This window comes from Pongo abelii, chromosome 7 (genome assembly GCF_028885655.2).
Source record: "Pongo abelii isolate AG06213 chromosome 7, NHGRI_mPonAbe1-v2.0_pri, whole genome shotgun sequence".
Taxonomy (NCBI): Eukaryota; Metazoa; Chordata; class Mammalia; order Primates; family Hominidae; genus Pongo; species Pongo abelii.
Genome location: NC_071992.2, coordinates 102,192,498 through 102,211,158, shown reverse-complemented (window position 1 = coordinate 102,211,158; position 18,661 = coordinate 102,192,498). Strand labels below are relative to the sequence as shown.

The following is an 18,661-nucleotide window of genomic DNA, read 5'->3' as shown; positions in this document are numbered from 1 at the left end:
GAATATTTTAAAATATTATAAAGTGCTTATATATATCAGAAACACTATTTATTAAAGATTAACTAAAAAATATCTTGTAACACAGTCTATACCATTTCTAAAAATCACCAAAATAGATATGTGATTATGGTCAAGGGATAGCAAAAAAAAAAAAAAAAAAAAACCAAAGAAACACCTGAGGGAGAAAGTTATGTTAACATCTTATAATTTGCTAATTACCGAATAGAGGTATCGTTGGTTAAACTGTTGCATAGCTCCCTGCAATTGGTTCCGCTGAGATTGCCACTGTTCAAAATTTCGGACAGATTCCATGGTAGGCCGCTGCCACGTTGTTGTTCTGGTGTTATGATCCACATAATAAACTCTTCCACGATCATCAACTCTTCTTTCCCAACTACCACAAATAAACAATAATAAACAATAATCTCTCAATATAAGAAAATGAAAAGCAGTTATTACTTCACTCAATTTAAATATCAAGTTCAAGACATGTTAAAATAACTAAAACATATAAAACTATGAACTATTTATTTTAGCTAAATTACCTTCCCATTCTACCACTAATTGCTTATTTTCTTTTTTTTTTTAATTTTACTTTAAGTTCTGGGATACATGTGTAGAACATGCAGGTTTGTTACACAGGTATACATGTGCCATGGTCATTTGCTGCAGTTATCAACACATCATCTAGGTTTTAAGCCCCGCAAGGGGAGGGAAAGCATTAGCCCTAATATAATTTCTAAAGACTGTCTAAAAAGAGGCCACTGAATGAACAGTTTCAGTATCAATCTGGCTACCCTTTCTCCTTCTTTTTTTTTTTTTTTGCGATGGCATTTTGCTCTTGTCACCCAGGCTGAAGTGCGATGGCGTGATCTCGTCTCACTGCAACCTCTGCCTCCCAGGTTCAAGTGATTTTCCTGCCTCAGCCTCCCGGGTAGCTGGGATTACAGGTGCAGACCACCATGCCCAGCTAATTTTTTGTATTTTTAGTAGAGATGGGGGTTTCACCATGTTGGCCAGGATGGTCTCGAATTCCTGAACTCAGGTGATCCTCCCACCTCTTGGCCTCCCAAAGTGTGGGGATTACAGGCATGAGCCACCATGCCCGGCCTCTCCTTCTTTCTTTGATAAGCATTTACTGACAGTGCTTGCTGTATACCAAGCACTCTGCTCTATAGCCAATGCCCATGTTCAGAATGAGTTAACTGAACTCTTTTTATTACTTTTTAACTCACCTTCCTGCGATTATGTTGCTGCCAATTTTCTTCCTGAAACACAGGTGGACTCCATGTCATTCCACCCATGATGGCTCACTGGCATGGCATAAAAATGAATTGTCCACACTTTCAGCCTCATTTCCCTGAGATCCTACAAGGGTCTCATGTGACAGTGTAACCAACTATTTGCTGGTTCCAAGGGTGTCATGAGATGAATTTTGTTTCCCCTTTGCCTCACAGAATACCATTCCCTATATCTCTATCAACCAGAATTCTACTTATCCTCCAGGATTCACTCCAACTCCCACCTGCTCTACACATGTAGGATCTATTAAACCAATTTTTGTCATTAATTTATAAAATGATTGTAAACTCCTTTCAGCAACCAATTATAAATTCCTTAAACTTATTACTAAAAATACAATGGGGTCACAAAGAGAATAATAGATGCTAAAGATGAAATTAAAGACAACCTCTGCCTAATTTTTGGTCAACAGTTTCAGTGAAATAAACCCCATGTCATGGCACTCAATGAATGGGCTAAATGAATGACTATAACTTGATGATCCTGTCATAGTTAAAATGAACTTCATGGTTTGCTATACTGCAATATCGGCGCCATGTTTTCCAATACATTGTCATTTAATACTGTAGAGTCAAGGCCTGAGTGCTTTATTCCATAAAAGAGAAATATCCCACAAAAATAACATTTCTCTGCCTTGAATTTTCTAGATTTTGAATATGTTTTATAATGGTGAGCTTTAAATTGAATCCGGAAGGGAAATCTGAGTATGTAAGAAATATACTCCAGGTACACACAGAATGTGTAAGTAAATGAATGCGAACAGTACAATTCGACTAGCTATCAGTGCAGTTACGTAGACAGTTATGAAAGAATACAAAGGTAAAGGAAGACTCGTTTGTGAATGGCCTTGAATGACAGCCTAATAGCATGAATTTTAGTATGTAATAAAAACTTTATTAATTTAAAACCTTCTACAATTTTAGGTATAAGTTCACTCATGGCAATCTTTGTAGATCATAGTTTTGGGCCACTTTAATATTTAAGTCATTAAATCTTATGAAATAACATAGTTTAGATCACTACCCATGGAGAACCATACATATAAACTGTCCTAAATATTACCTTTCTTTCCTTAAAAAAATTACAAGGAAGGACTGACAACTGACCAAATTTTGCAGCTTCTCTCAGTAACTCATGCCAATGCTTGAACGTCTCTTGAGGAAGCCCTACAGATTATCTAATCTCATTGACTGAACATTCATTATTTATACAAGGAAATGTAAAGAAATTGAATATATGCAGAATGAAAGAATCGAATTATGCTGTACTAAATAAATTTAAAAACCACATGTGTGATAAAATATAACTGCAGATGCATAAAGAGTGCTATATTACCCTGGAGGTAAAGGTTGTGGTCTCTCCCATGTGGTAGTTCGAGTATTATGATCCACATAATAGGTTCTACCATGAGGATCTTTTCTTTGTTCCCACCTTTAATAAAAATACGAAAATAACAGTAAGAGACAACACACAAGGACAATCTTAAAAATGACTCTTCCTTATAATCAGAAAAATTACAGATAAGCTTTACATTAAAAGACTATACACACACACAGCTATATATATAAAGGCTATTATATATATACATAAGTGTTCATTTTCTCAATTATTAGTACTTTTTTAACCTCTTAATTATTCCTTTTTTATTACAGTATTGGAAACTCAAAAAGTATAGTTAGCAGAAAAGGAAGAGCATACCCCACATTTTAAAAAGTTACTTATAGAATTCCAAATTATCAGAAAACAGAAATTGAATCAAGAATGAAGAAACCTTCAACTTAATATTAAATCCAAGGCACAAAGTGTTTATGAAGTAATATATTGATCTTGCTATAATTTCAAAAGTACCCATCTAAAAGATTTTTAGCAGAAATCACCTTAAAGAAGTGTGTGGTGATACTGCCCCATGAAAATTCTTTCATCTGTGTGCACAGTATCTTTTCTTTGTGCATATCTATCCTAATTTTGGTTTTGGTTTTGGTAGGTCTCTGAATTTATGGAAATGACATTTTTATCTTTTTCCTGTTCTATTTTGAAGACTCTCAATCTCTTGTTTCTCCCATTCTCATTTTTTCTTCTGTGATTCCTGTTAATTTCTCTTCAGTCTTTTCTTAATATGGTATAGAAGAACAATTTTTAAAAATAAAAACTGGTGGGCCAGGCACGGTGGCTCACACCTGTAATCCCAGCACTTTGGGAGGCTAAGGAGGGTGAATCACCCGAGGTCAGGAGCTCAAGACCAGCTTGACCAACATGCAGAAACCCCGTCTGTACTAAAAATCCCAAAGGAAAAAAAAAAAAAAATTAGCCAGCCATGGTGGCACACACTCCTGTAATCCAAGCTACTTGGGATGCTGACGCATGATAACTGCTTGAACCCAGGAGGTGGAGGTTGCAGTGAGCCAAGATTGCACCGCACTCCAGCCTGGGCGGCAGGGCAAGACTCTGTCTTAAAAATATAAAATAAAATAAAATATAAATAAATAAATAAATAAATACAAACTGGTACTTCTGAGTTTAAGACTCTTGTTTTCAATTTTAAAACAGAATAACCAGAAAATATTTTCCTTTTTCTTAAACACAAGAACTCGAGAAGGCAGTGTTTCGGAAGGGACACGAGAGAGTATTCCCGGGGTGCTGTCAATGTTCTCTTTCTTCACTTGTGTGATGGTTAGAAATGTGTATTTTGTGATAAATCAGTTTCATCTATATGTTTTGGAGGAAAGTACTTTTCTGTGTATGTGTGATGTTTTACAATAAAAGATTCTGTTTTTAAATGTGAGTGCTTATCAAGAAGCCCTAACTTGGAATGGTGAGTTTTGGTTAAGTTGTCCTGCACCAAGAGGGAGGCTCAAGGATCTCCCATAAAGAATCCAGCACTCTTCCCTTCTACCTCCCTTCTCCAACTGCAAAGTTTTGAGAGAGAATCAAATAGCTTTTCCCTATTATTTGTTAATATGGTAAATTTATATTTTCAAATTTTTGTTTCTGTTTTTGTTTTTTTGAGACGGAGTCTCGCTCTGTCCCCCAGGCTGGAATGCAGTGGCGCAATCTCGGCTCACTGCAAGCTCCGCCTTCCGGGTTCACACCATTCTCCTGTCTCAGCCTCCCAAGTAGCTGTGACTACAGGCGCCTGCCACCACGCCCGGCTAATTTTTTGTATTTTCAGTACAGACGGGGTTTCACCGTGTTAGCTAGGATGGTCTCGATTTCCTGACCTTGTGATCCTTCCGCCTCGGCCTCCCAAAGTGCTGGGATTACAGGCGTGAGCCACCACGCCCAGCCTATTTTCAAATATTAAATCAATCTGTGAGAACCCCTCAAAAAGAACCCAATTAAATTTATTTTTTTATTAAGAGTGCTTAAGTTATTTTCTTTAAATTATTTTTATACACGATAACCATATATACTGAAACTATTCCCTAGTTTGCAACCATAAACACATACATACTTAAAATGAAAAATGCACACAAAAAATTAAAAAATTTGTTTAGTCTGCATCTAACAAACCTAAGTCACAAAATGCTTAAGTAGTAACCATAAACAATAAAGATTCCCAAGTTCAGAACGGACTCGGGATCACAAAAATTATTAGACTTGCCTATTATATCCTACACTGGAATACTCATGATATTCAGTACTGTAAAAACTTAGATATTTCTTATAAAGCATTTCACTAAAATCAGACAATCTGAAAGTTATATTTACTTTATTTGTTTATATAAAAAGCTCACGGGAAAGAAGGAGTTAAATATAAAATTTCATTTTAAAGGCCTTTCAGGAATATGTCTAACATGTAACAATGGACTATTCTGTATGAAAGCTTAACTACCAAAACCAAATGAATACCTAAAAACCTGATCAAGTTTCACTTTTGCTATTTTTAGGTAATAATTCCCATAAGCAGTCCTTGAATTTTTATTGCTATCCTATAGCAAAATTTCCTGGTTTCAACTGTTTCTTCACAAATATCCTTTACTATTTTTAATTTAGCTTTAATTTTTTTTATCAAAATTACATATACTTTCAGATAGTTTAAAATATACCTTCATAGCTATATAATTATATATACTTTCACATAGTTTAAACAGAATCATATAGTCTATGAGACTTATTGCAAAAAACAACAGTACCTACTGTCTCTTTCACTTCATTTTCCACTCCCCAAGGCAAAATTTTCAACTGTTTCAGTCCATTTTTTTGGTATTTACTTCTTTTACTTATTAACTTCCTTGACTTATTGTGATTTGTGTAATTTCAAACATAATGTATTGACTTTTTACTAGGAAAGGTGAAGCTGCAGGTCTCTTTCCTGCACACATACACATCTACACTTACCCTCCTCCCAACCATTCCAAATATACACATGTTGTACCTTCCCTTACAGTTATCATTATGACTATGTAAACTCTCCCCACAGCTGAGCCACGGAACATACCCCGATTTCTTTTTTTAAAAAAATGCCTTAGCTAGAAAAATTATCTCCACTTCCATTTGCTTATTGTCTACATTCTTATTGTTAAACCCCAAATACTTTTCCAGTTGCATAAATCTCCTCTTAAAACGTTCAAGCTCATTAGCTGTTCTATGATTGCACCTGCCTTCTGATTAGCTTCTAGTCTAGACTGAGTGCTGTCTGAGGCCAGTTTGGGCTTTCCTTTACCATTGTGCGGCATTCCTTTCACTCCTCTCCTAGCAGACCCTCTAATTCCTGCCTCCAAAGTCTTTTACTTTCACTACCTAGTTTTGGGAAAACACAGTCCTCGTAACTTTCTAAGAAAGAAGACATAAGAAGTGAACTTTTTGAAACCTAGGATATGGAAAAATGTATTTATTCTATGCAAACACTAAACAGTGTGGCTGGATACAGAATTATATGTTGGGTATAATTTCCTTCAGCATTTAAGGCATGGACCCACTGTCTTCCACTGTCTTCTAGCTATTCGTGTTGATTCTAGGAAATCTGATGCCATTCTGATTATTATGAAACCTGCTTTATTTTTTCAATCTCTGAAAATATTTAGAATTTAATTGCCCCCAATGTACTAAAATTTTCACAACAAATTAGAATCTACAATGAACTCCAACAAATTTACAAGAAAAAAACAAACAACCCCATCAAAAAGTGGGCGAAGGACATGAACAGACACTTCTCAAAAGAAGACATTTATGCAGCCAAAAAACACATGAAAAAATGCTCACCATCATTGGCCATCAGAGAAATGCAAATCAAAACCACAATGAGATACCATCTCACACCAGTTAGAATGGCAATCATTAAAAAGTCAGGAAACAACAGGTGCTGGAGAGGATGTGGAGAAATAGGAACACTTTTACACTGTTGGTGGGACTGTAAACTAGTTCAACCCTTGTGGAAGTCAGTGTGGCGATTCCTCAGGGATCTAGAACTAGAAATTCCATTCGACCCAGCCATCCCATTACTGGGTATATACTGAAAGGACTATAAATCATGCTGCTATAAAGACACATGCACACGTATGTTTATTGCGGCATTATTCACAATAGCAAAGACTTGGAACCAACCCAAATGTCCAACAATGATAGACTGGATTAAGAAAATGTGGCACATATACACCATGGAATACTATGCAGCCATAAAAAATGATGAGTTCATGTCCTTTGTAGGGACATGGATGAAATTGGAAATCATCATTCTCAGTAAACTATCACAAGAACAAAAAACCAAACACCACATATTCTCACTCATAGGTGGGAATTGAACAATGAGAACACATGGACACAGGAAGGGGAACATCACACTTCGGGGACTGTTGTGGGGTAGGGGGAGGGGGGAGGGATAGCATTGGGAGATATACCTAATGCTAGATGACGAGTTAGTGGGTGCAGCGCACCAGCATGGCACATGTATACATATGTAACTTACCTGCACATTGCGCACATGTACCATAAAACCTAAAGTATAACAATAATAATAATAATAATAAAATAAAATAAAATAAAAAAAGGAAAAAAAAAAAGAAAAAATAGACTCTACTAGGCAAGTTGGAAAATTGTGAAAGTAGATTGATGCATACTATTTACTAAAAATAATGTGAGCTGGAATTCTCCTGTGAGACCATAAAGCACACTATTATTCGTATAATGTAAAATTTTTTCATGAAACCATTTTGATGTTATAAATATATGATAATTGGCTAAACTCAGCCAATTTAACTGGTAGTTTTAAAAAGAAATCTAACCAGTTTTCTTTTAATATTGCAACTAATTAGGCATAATGAAGAAAAACCTAAGATAAAAGCCTAAGTTTATTATTTACTATTGAAGAAGACAACTGACACCAATAAACTGTAGATAAAAATTCAGTAATTAGTATTATCATAAGGAAATCTTTTATGGGGAAGAAGGAATTACAGAGCATTAGGTCTCTCCATTTTTACACAGAAAAGAATTTTATAAAACAAATGAGAAAATGTACTGCCTAAGTTATTTAAACACTTGAAAATGTAGTCATTTTATATGTAAATATACATATATAGCAATAAAATATGTTTTTGATAGGTATCAAAATAACTCTTTTGCTTTATTACTACTAGTTCTACTAGATATTTTATGTATCATTTCATATATCCTTTATAGATGTCCTCTTCTGTTTAAAAGGGCTCAATACTACTTAGCAATTAATTTTTTCTGACTTTGAGTAAGCCATCTCCTATTGATTCTTAACATTATTTTTGTCTTGTTTACCATGGTTACTTTCCATAAGAGGAAAAAAAAGTCTTCAATATTTACAAGTGCCAATTCAACCACAAGCTTTCATACAGACAAATATAATAGATGAATTGAATGTTTCAGGGCAAAACGTGTCTGTGAGATGTTTTATAGATGCACTTTTCAAACAGAAATATGTATAAACAAAAGCTTCTAAGTCTTAAAAAAAAAAAAAATAGATCTGTTTTCATTTATCATCCTGGATTTTTAGTAAGTCTTTTCAATAAAGAAATTTGTGTTTATTCTTCAATAAAGAAATTTGTGTTTGTTATTTTGTTAAGGACTTCCTCCCATTTTCTCTCTTTCTAGAACTTTTCTTATCAGACTGTCTGAACTGGTCCTTATGTGTTACTATCTGGCAAATTTCTTTACCTTTATCAGTCAAATTTCACACTGAATTAAATTTCCAAGCGTTTTTTAGTCCTTTGAGTATTCCATTTTTACAGCATTGGGTTCTTGTTGTATGTATGTCATATCTACTTTTAACCCTCAGAGGATATTAAAATAGCCTGTTATCTTTTTTTTTTTTTTTTTTTTTTGAAATGGAATCTCGCTCTGTCACCCAGGCCGGAGTGCAGTGGTATGATCTCAGCTCACTGCAACCTCCGTCTCCCAGGTTCAAGTGAGTCTTCTGCCTCAGCCTTCTGAGTAGCTGGGACTACAGGCATGTGCCACCATGCCTGGCTAATTTTTGTATTTTTAGTAGAGACAGGGTTTCACCATATTGGCCAAGCTGGTCTCGAACTCCTGACCTCGTGATCTGCATGCCTAGGCCTCCCAAAGTGCTGGGATTACAGACGGGAGCCACCGTGCCCAGCCCTAGTCTGATATCTTAAAACAGTATTTTCTAGGTTGTTTGTTTTGATCTCTATCTTTCAAATTAAGAGGTTTCCCTCAGATGTCTAATGAGAAGGGCACTGAAAACTGACTGGGAGTTTTATGTGCCTGGGTGGGGCTTGTGGATTGTGGATTAATTAAAGAGTGATAATAATGGGGCTGTTTTGTTAGAGAACAATCTGTATTAGTATTTTCAGTGTTTTGGGGAGGTCTTCAATAGAAGATACTGTCAGTCTCCTGGTTGAGAGGTAAAATCCTGGTTGTCAATATTCTGGGATCTGTGCTGGGTGTGTAATTGAAAATTTACAACCTTCTTCACTTATTAACCTTTCAAAGGTTCACTTACATCTGCTGATTTAGGACAGTATCTCTGACCTCCAATGTGCCTGGTGTTCCCAAGCGTCAAGTATCTCCAGTGAGGAAAACCCCTAGGCAGAGCAGAAGTTCTGGCTGCAGGGAAGGGAATTAGGGTTTCTCAAACATTCAATCTTGCCATTTACAGTGTCATCTTCACTACCAATTCCAAAGGCATCCAATGCTGCTAATGCATATTTTGAGCTTTTCCCACTGACAGGCCAGAATCCAGCTCTCTTGGGTTTGCTAAGTGAGGTGCACTTAACCATCCTCCAAATGACTGCAGCCCCCACCAACAGCTTGATGGCAACCTCATGAGAACCCCAAGTAGAAGCACCCAGCTAATGCACTTCCTGATTCTTGATGCTCAGAAACTTTGTGAGATAAGTTTTGGGGTAATTTATTATATAGCAATAAATAATACACAAGGAAACACTACAAACCATTCAAAAGAATTAAGGGAGACCTACGTATTAGACCATACGCTCCACAAAGTTTGGGCCTTCATCTGTTTTGCTAATCAGTATACTAGCAGCACCTAGCACAGAGCCTGCCACAGACAAGGAGTTTAATAAATATTTGTTGATTAAATATTTGGTCAATGTGTGAATTTATTTGTACTGATTTGGAAATATGACTAAGTTTTTTTTTAAAAGCAACTAAAAAACTATATACAGTATGATCCTATTTATGAAAATATTTTATGCAAAATAATAATTTATAATAGCTGCTCTCTAGCCTCTTCATCCACTTTTATCTTGTCTCATAGAACTTGTCACTATCGGACATTACTCAACGAGGTTTTTTTACATAAGGCCACTGTTTGTCTTCCCACTGAAATATAAGCTTTACACAACAGGTGCCACACAACAGAGCCTTGAGCTCTCCTGCCCTGCTGCACACGCCTAGAACAAGGCTCTCAAATATTTGCTGTTGGAATAATATATATAGACACCACTCTCAGTGGTGAGCTTAAGAAGTATTAATATTTCTATATGACTTAAATATTGTATTTGGTCATGTCTTAATTTTGTAATCAGAAACAGTTTTAAAATTGGGGGAAAAAATAAACACAACCAAGCCCTCCATCCATATAATGGGCTATGAAGCCCTTTTCTGTTTTATCCTGAGTTAACTTCAAGTATTTCTAATTTACCATCTAACAAATATTCAGTAAGCACTTACGTTTCAACCACAGTGCTAGTCACTGATCTTGTTAGATCACTTCCAGATTTCAGTTTTTGTTCTAAATAGAATTTGTCTTTCTCAAACTAAATTTCTTGCTACACAGAACATTATATTCAGAACTGCTTTCGGTTATCTTATTTCTAATTTTCTAGACCCATAGAATGAACTTTATTAGTCTATAATGCACTAGATAAGGAGTAGGCAAGTTTCTACAAAAAGCCAGATGGTAAATATTTTAGGCTTTGTGAACCAAAGGTATAATCAAGATGATTATGTAGGTACTTACATAAAAAGAGACTCCTGCCCTGCTCCACCCTCTCTGCTTGTGCTGGGGCATCCCGGGTTGTGGGCATGTTGTGTACCCAGTTCCCTCTGCTGACAACATTCTCAGAACACAGAGTTCCTGGTCCACAAGGGAGCAGCCTGGCCAATTTCACTGTCTGCCCCAGGGACTCCTGAATCCCTGTGTGTGCCCTTCTCTCCTCCCCTGGCAGCTGGCCCAAGGGGAGTCACCGTGCTGAGATGTCACTCCCAGGGTATGTGTCCACTGCTTGGTAGCTGCCAAAAGTGAGTCCCCAGAATGTGGTGGTGACCAGAGCAGGTCTTGGGCAGCAATAAGGGAGGAAGGTACTTTTAGGGGGAAGTGGTACAGGAGTAAAGGGGGCTGCTCTGGCTTTGTCTCCATGACTCACAGTGACAGCCTGCTAGAGCTGTACCTATAAAAGTGGTGGGCTGGATTTGGCCAGAGACCAGATAAGCCTGTAGTGAAAATTCATGAACACCCCTCGAATAGGTGCAAATTACCAAATTACTGATTAATGAGAATTCTCAATAGAACTCTAATTTATAACTGCCACACTTCACCTTCAACCATAACCCTGTTCTGCCTATATTTAGGTATGGTCTCTCTGTCTCACTAAAACATTATATACAAATTTTCAAAACCTAGTATTGAACAAAGACTTTGCTTAAAAAAAAAAAAAGAAATGTGGAAGAATTTTGAAAAATATATTACAATAAAAATAATAAAATTTGGTGACTGATTGGGCAACTGCTGGCTTCAAACTTATATAACAGGGGTTGGCAATAAGACTGCTGCCTTGTCATAACCACAATCCCAGAGTTAATCCTCTTTCTGTCTAGTATTGGCCAATCTCTCCCTCCACCGACCTACTGTATCAGCAGATCAACCTGTCAGTCTCTTCCATTTTACAAAACAATCTACCCCTCAGTTCTGTATGTCCTCTTGCTCACTTCTTTCAAACATTCCTCCTTCCCTTTGTCTTCACAGAGAAAGAGTTTTCTACATTAGTTCACACTCTTCCAAAGAGCCCTCTATCATACTTCCTCCCCTCTCATTGACTCCCAACTCACAGCAATTTGAATACAGCTCTTATTATTTCCCTGAAACCACACTCTGTCATAGGTCAACAATAAATAAACTCTTTGTAATTAAGTTCAATGAGTGCCTTTCAGTTCTTATCTTACTAGAATTTTTCAGTGGCTTTTGACCTTGTTAACCATTTCTTCCAGAGGCATTTACCAGCCAGAGCTTTTGCCCAATTGCTGTCATTCTAAATCATTTAATGTAGCACAAATTCATTTATTTAACAAATATTTATTGAGTGCCTGCTATACGGTAGGCATAGTTTTGAGCACGAAGAATACAGAAATAGACAAAATAAAATCTCCCTTCAGTCTAGTGGAGAGACAACAGATAATAACACTGTGTGTCATATAATTTAAGTGCTAGAAAAATAATAAAGGTTACATCATGCTGATTAGCAGAAGCTACTCAAAAGAGTTCACACTTACTCCATCTATAGGAAGTTCTACAGCAGGGAAAAGTAATCTATAGTAGAAAAAATTAGAATAGTGATTGCCTCAGAATCACAACTTTCTAGTTAATAAGATAAAGATTTGAGTCACACAGACATACACATTTGCCAAAATTCATCAAAATGGTACATTCAAGACTCGTGTTTTTCTTTCTTTGTAATCTTTATCTAAAAAAATTTTAAAACCTATTGAATTCCAGTTAATGATTTGCAAGCTGAAGTGTTGAGGGGCAAAACATATTGATGTCTGCAACTCACTGAAATGCACTAAAAATCAGATGGATAAAGAGATAAAGAGATGAGAGAAGGCAAGCACAATAAAGGGTCCATTGTAAAATCTAGTGGGAAGTGTATGGGTTTTCACTGCAAAATTATAATTTTCTGTACATTTGTAAATTTTCAACATAAAATGTTGGGGAAAATAAGGCAGGGTACGGGAATGTGGGGAGACTGGCTTGATTTGGACAGGAGACTCAAAAAAGGCCTCTGGAATGAGGTAACATTTTAACAAAACCTGAGTATATTTGAGAATACATAAAAGAGCACATGCAAAGGTCTTTAGGCGAAATCATGCTTGGCATAACACTCAAATGTTATCTCCAGGCTAGAATATTCTTCTTCAGTTCTGGAACTATACATATAACTGCCTCCTTGGTATACGACACGAGGTACATATATCAACTGGATGCCCTACAAAATACAGAACACTTTCTCTTCACTCTCCTACCCTAAGGCCAACATTATATCATTATTTCAGTCAAATATGCCATGACCCAGTTGCCTAATCACTATTTAGGGGCGGGTGGGGGGTTGGGGATTCAGAATGTATTTTTAATCTCTCTGAAAAGTACTCAATATTAATACACTGTCCAATTTTTCACTGATGCATACTTTAGATTTTGATACACAGAATTTTTTTAATTTCATCTACATATCTCTATATAAAGTGAATTTTAAAAAAACTATGGAGAGTAAAGAGTTGTTTAACAAGAGAACTTGAAGTAGCAGTTCTCAACCTGGCTGTACATTACAATCAACAGGATTGAGGCACCTGTAATCCTGTCCTGTTGTTAGCTAAATGACTCAGTAAGTTACCAAACAAAAGAAAACACAGGAACTAAGGTAAGATTTTTAAGCAAAGAGGGAAGATGATGTGGAGTTGAAAACTGCTGACTCAAAGGGTTACACAGCCTAGTGCTGTGTATGCCAGAAGAATCCACCTTGGTTCCACTCTTTTTCTATTCTATCTCCCCACAACTTATTACCAAGATCCATCTTACGTCAACCTAAAATATTAGCATTTACCACACTTCAGGCTCTCTTAATTTCTCCCCTGGATTAGTGGCTTTTTAACTTTTTTTGACCACAGTTTACACAGTAAGAAGTGTGTTTTATATCAATATCTCTGTGTATACCAGATTGCTATTTATCTACTGATTTTACTTACACACACACACACACACACACACACACAGAAAAACAAACTTTCAGGAAACAATGTTTATTCTTACTACATTTAACATCTTCCAATATTTCCTATTCTCGCCTATATTTCTTTATTTCATTATGTGTTCAAATGCTGTTCATAACCTATTAACAGGTTGCATTCTACAATTTGAAAAACACTAATATAGATTACTGTAAAATTCTAATACAAAGATCATAAGTGGTGGCAACAAGTCTGCTGAACCATTTATCTGGTCTCAACAGAATTAGGTTTATATACTTACTGTTTTGAACTAGAATGCCGGCTTCCTTCATTTATAAAACAGCCTGACTGCTATCCCAACTCCTTAACTCCTCAGCTGTCTATACCACTGTAAAAATGATCTTAATAAAAGCAAAGAGGATTATGCCACTCCCCTGCTTTACATTCTTTCATGCTTATTTGTGGTTTTCAGAAAAAACTTCCAAACCTTTCGCAATCACATAAAATTCTTCACAGGGCTGTTTTCTCTTCAGCATTATATATCTTGCTGCCTCAAATGCTGAACTCAAACTATAACAAAATAATAATTCCTAGGTTCAGCATACTCATTTTCATGGGTGCTAGGGATCTGAATGTGCAGTCGGCTCTACTGAAAATGAAACTTTTCACCACTCGTACCTCCACTGTTTGCTAACTCCTCCTCTTCTTTCAGAATCCACTGAAGTGTCATAGCTTTCAGAAAGTATTCTTTGATGTCAATGGCACAGGTAACTCCTCCCATTCCTTCTCTGCATGTGTTCCTCTTCATGGCATCCTAAACTTACCTATGGCATAGCTTTAATTGTACGGTATACTGGCTGATTGTTTACTTCTCTTCCCCACCCCCACCACTTAAGACGATGAGGTTCTTGACAGTAAGAATAGCTTCTTATATGTCTTTGCCACAGTGACTGGCAAATGAGAGACTGGGATAAATGACTAATCTACCAAAGATGGGACACAGGACAAGAGATTTTTGAGAGGGAAAGGAAAGCTAATATAGGGTCTGAAACATTTGCAGGAAACAGAAGAGGGAAAAGCAGTTGAAAATAAGCTCAGAGAAAAGTCTGGCCTGAACATATAGATTTAATAGTTAAAATGATGGAGAGCTGGCCAGGCATGGTGGCTCACACCTGTAATCCCAGCACTTTGGGAGGCAAGGCGGGTGGATCACGAGGTCAGGAGTTTGAGACCAGCCTGACCAACATGGAAAAACCCAGTCTCTACTAAAAATACAAAAATTAGCTGGGCATAGTGGTGGATGCCTCTAATCCCAGCCACTCGGAAGGCTAAGGCAGCAGACTCACTTGAACCTGGGAGGCGGAAGTTGCAGTGAGCCAAGATCGTGCCATTGCACTCTAGCGTGGGCAACAAGAGTGAAACTCTGTTCCAAAACAATAATAATGGAGAGTGCTAGATCTACTGGGGTAAGCACACAAAGGAAGACCAAAGGCTGAAACCGTAATTAAGCAATGGACAACATCAGATGAGCCAGTAAAGGGCACTGAGAAAAAAAAAACAATTCCAAAAAAAAAAACCAAGGTACACTAACATAGTGACCGAGGTAACAAAATGAAGACAATAGTGTAGAGACATCTAGAAGTGCAATTTCAACAGCTACAAGAGTTGACATTCTGATCACTGTAAGCTGTGTTGGAAAGCACGTGTCCATATTTTTATTGCAGCACTTTCGGACTGTATTGTATATACTGTACACGTTTACAACTGTGAATCACTAAATAAGCTTCTTGAAGGCAGAGACAATTAATCATTAATTAATATTAGTATTATCAGTGTCAAAGGTCAAAGAAATTACCAAATGGAATACACATATAGAATACTCTTTAAAGAAAATCATGGGAAGTTGAATAATTACAATGAGAAACTTAAAAGAGATTAAGAATTACTAACCAGCAATGAAAAACTGTGTTTTTAATAGAACCAATCAGCAAGGTTTGTGACTCCCCATCACTCAATATTAGCTGAGGAAAAGAAGAGCTATTTGCTCTCCAGTATGAGGTCTGGAAAACAGATCACCAAGGATGCCACAGAACTGAGGATATTACATGGAGTATCATGGTCACTCTTAGGAAAAGCAGAAATAAACCAAGAATCAAATCAAGAGGGTCTTGCTAATTAACATGAGGTTTTTTCTTTTCCCTTCATACTACATATATTTCAACCAGATGAGCAATTGTTCTTAGTTTCAAAAAGTACTTGTTTTGTAGCAAGTAAATAAATAGTATGATTCAGATCCCAACTTAGATTTCAAAGTTCTGAACAATGAAAACATTTTATGCACACATTCAATAGTCTTAAGTTAACAGAGTTGCTACTTAAATGCAAGTCAGACATTAAAAAGCTTAACATACCCTGATGGCAAGGTTTCTGTGTTGGCATTCCCAGACTGCTGCCGTACAGGATCCATACACCCATCTGGCTGTCTTGATTTGGCTGCTTCAAAAGCAGAACTACTTCTAGAATTAGAGGTGTCAGGCTCTAACATACTTCTAGCTTCAGATCCCAATTCTGCACTGGTAGAAGGAATACATTCATTGTTTTCTGAGGAAGTCAGTATTTCTTGAACTGGAGGATCTTCAACAGTAGTACTAGTGCAATTTGGAGACAAGGCATTTTCTTCAGACACTACTGGAGTACCCGTGACAGACGCATTATCAGTTGGTGCAAATGAGGATGATTCTCCATTAACTGAGAAGGGAAAATTAATAAAATAATCTATCAAGTAATGATAAAGCAATCAATTACCTAATCAACTGACTACACTTATTCAGAGCCTAATCCAGACTAAGCAACTACAATCCATTCTCCAAACAGCAGACAAAGTAATATTTTCAAAATATATAACATAAAATAAGATGGAGATTTTTTTGTTGTTGCTCAAAATTTCAGGGATGAATATGTAAATGATAAAAATTTAAGTATGTATAATAATAACAACCTTAAGGAGAGAGGAACCACCATTAAGATAACCAATGTTTTCCCTCCAAATCATCAATTCTGAGAGAAGTCTGTATGGGCAATCTAAACTTTGAAAAATGATCCCTTTCAATCGCTCTTCCCTTGTGTAAGTGGTAGCTAACATCAAACGAACTGTTTTGCCAATAGTAGGAACTGTATGATGGCATCAGTTCTTAAGATAGTATTATAGGGGTTGCAAGAACCCATTCTACACTTTTTCAAGAAATAACCCTGTACTGCAATCCAGTGACACAGTTTTCCTAATTTTCATTTTAAGTGTGATTGATCTAGTTCGACTACGTGTCACTATAAAAATGAATCAAATTAAAACAGTAAGGGTGAATAGATTACAGAACAAAACCTACTGGAAGACCATATATCAAAGTTCTAATGGAAATGGCAGAGGGAGACATAATCACAAATTTTAGGAGAATTAATGACAAAAAGAAAACACTCAGATTAAATGCTACTGGACATGGCCAAAGAAGTACCCAAAGATGTAAGAAAGAATGGTAATAAAAGAGCTTAGAATTCATTCGATACAGAAAAAAAAAAAAAAAAAGTCAGTAGAAGAAAATGAGTTTTAGTCAAAAGAACCAAAAAAAAGATCAGAATTTCCTAATGCACCTGATAAGACTCAAGAACTTACTGAAAATATAGTATCTAAGTCCTCATCCTAGACTTACTGAATCTCTAGGGGAAATCTCTAGGGAAGAACCTGGGGATCTGCATTTTCAACAAATGCATATGATTTTTTTAATCAGGAAAGCTGGAGAAACCACGAAATATACCTTTCCAAGTTTTATAAAGAAAACATGTTTAATATAAATAACATTAGAAATACCATGTACAATTTTATATCAATGAGTTTGAAATTAGCTAAACTAACTCAAGGGAAAGAAAAAAAAGACAAATCAGGGCAGCAATGGAAAAGGTGATGAAAGTTCTAATACCATCCCTCCTAAAGGCCCCAGGCTCAGAAAGGTTTTTGAGAAAATTCTATGAAGCCTTTATCGGATAGATCATTCCTATGTTATTTAAGGTGTTATAACACATTAGGGGAGAAAAACTGAAAAGGAGTGTCCTAACTCATTCTGGGAAGGTAATGTAACCTTTCAAAGCTGAAATTGAACAACAACAAATCAAGGATGATTTTATATTAGGAAACTACATTAGAAAATCTACTGTTAGCAGATTAAAGGATAAATGTCATATGATTATTTTCAATACAAACCAAAAGCATTCAAGAAAATCCTGGTAAAATACCTGATAAGAAGAATCAGGAAAAATTCAGAAGTAATCTAGATTATCTATCACAAACCTACAGTCATTAATATACAATAATTGTAAAACATTTTAAGAACTTTTTTTTTTTGAGATGGTGTCTCGCTCTGTGGCCCAGACTGGAGTGCAGTGGCACGATCACAGCTCACTGCAACCTCCACCTCCGGGTTCAAATGGTTCTCCTTCCTCAGTCCCCCAGTAGCTGGGATTACAGGCACCTGCCACCACGCCTGGTTAATTTTCCTATTTTTTGGTAGAGACGGGGTTTCACCTTGTTGGCCAGGCCAGTCTTGAACTCCTGACCTCAAATGATCCACCCAACTTGTCCTCCCAAAGTGCTGAGATTACAGGCATGAGCCACTGTGCCCAGCCTATTGTAAGAACTTCTATTAAGATCAAGAATAAATTAAAATCAGGGCTGGGCACAGTGGCTCACGCCTGTAATCCCAGCACTTTGGGAGGCTGAGGCCGGTGGATCACAAGGTCAGGAGTTTGAGACCAGCCTGACCAACATGGTAAAACCCCGTCTCTACCAAAAAATAGGAAAATTAGCTGGGTGTGGTGGTGTGTGCCTGTAATCCCAGCTACTCAGGAGGCTGAGGCAGAAGTATTGCTTGAATCCGGGAGGTAGAGGTTGCAGTGAGCCAGGATCGTGCCACTG

The 18,661-nt window shown here is 36.7% G+C and overlaps 1 protein-coding gene across 11 annotated transcripts in view; it reads right to left on the bottom strand.

Moving 5' to 3' along the window:
• Positions 1–18,661, bottom strand: part of WWP1 (WW domain containing E3 ubiquitin protein ligase 1) — a 127,847-nt gene that overhangs the window by 44,543 nt on the left and 64,643 nt on the right. For 9 of the 11 annotated variants that reach the window (XR_008528061.2, XR_008509176.2, XM_024250992.3 and 6 more), the window contains 3 exons: positions 16,110–16,446; positions 2,638–2,733; positions 220–394 (listed from right to left, as the gene is read on the bottom strand). Coding sequence is in view for 9 of the 11 variants with exons in the window: in XM_024250992.3 (XP_024106760.1) it covers positions 220–394; positions 2,638–2,733; positions 16,110–16,446 (608 nt within the window). In the remaining 2 variants the exon portion in view is untranslated. The remainder of the gene's footprint in view (positions 1–219; positions 395–2,637; positions 2,734–16,109; positions 16,447–18,661) is intronic. The other 2 variants (XM_054518646.2, XM_063726709.1) reach the window with 1 other exon arrangement.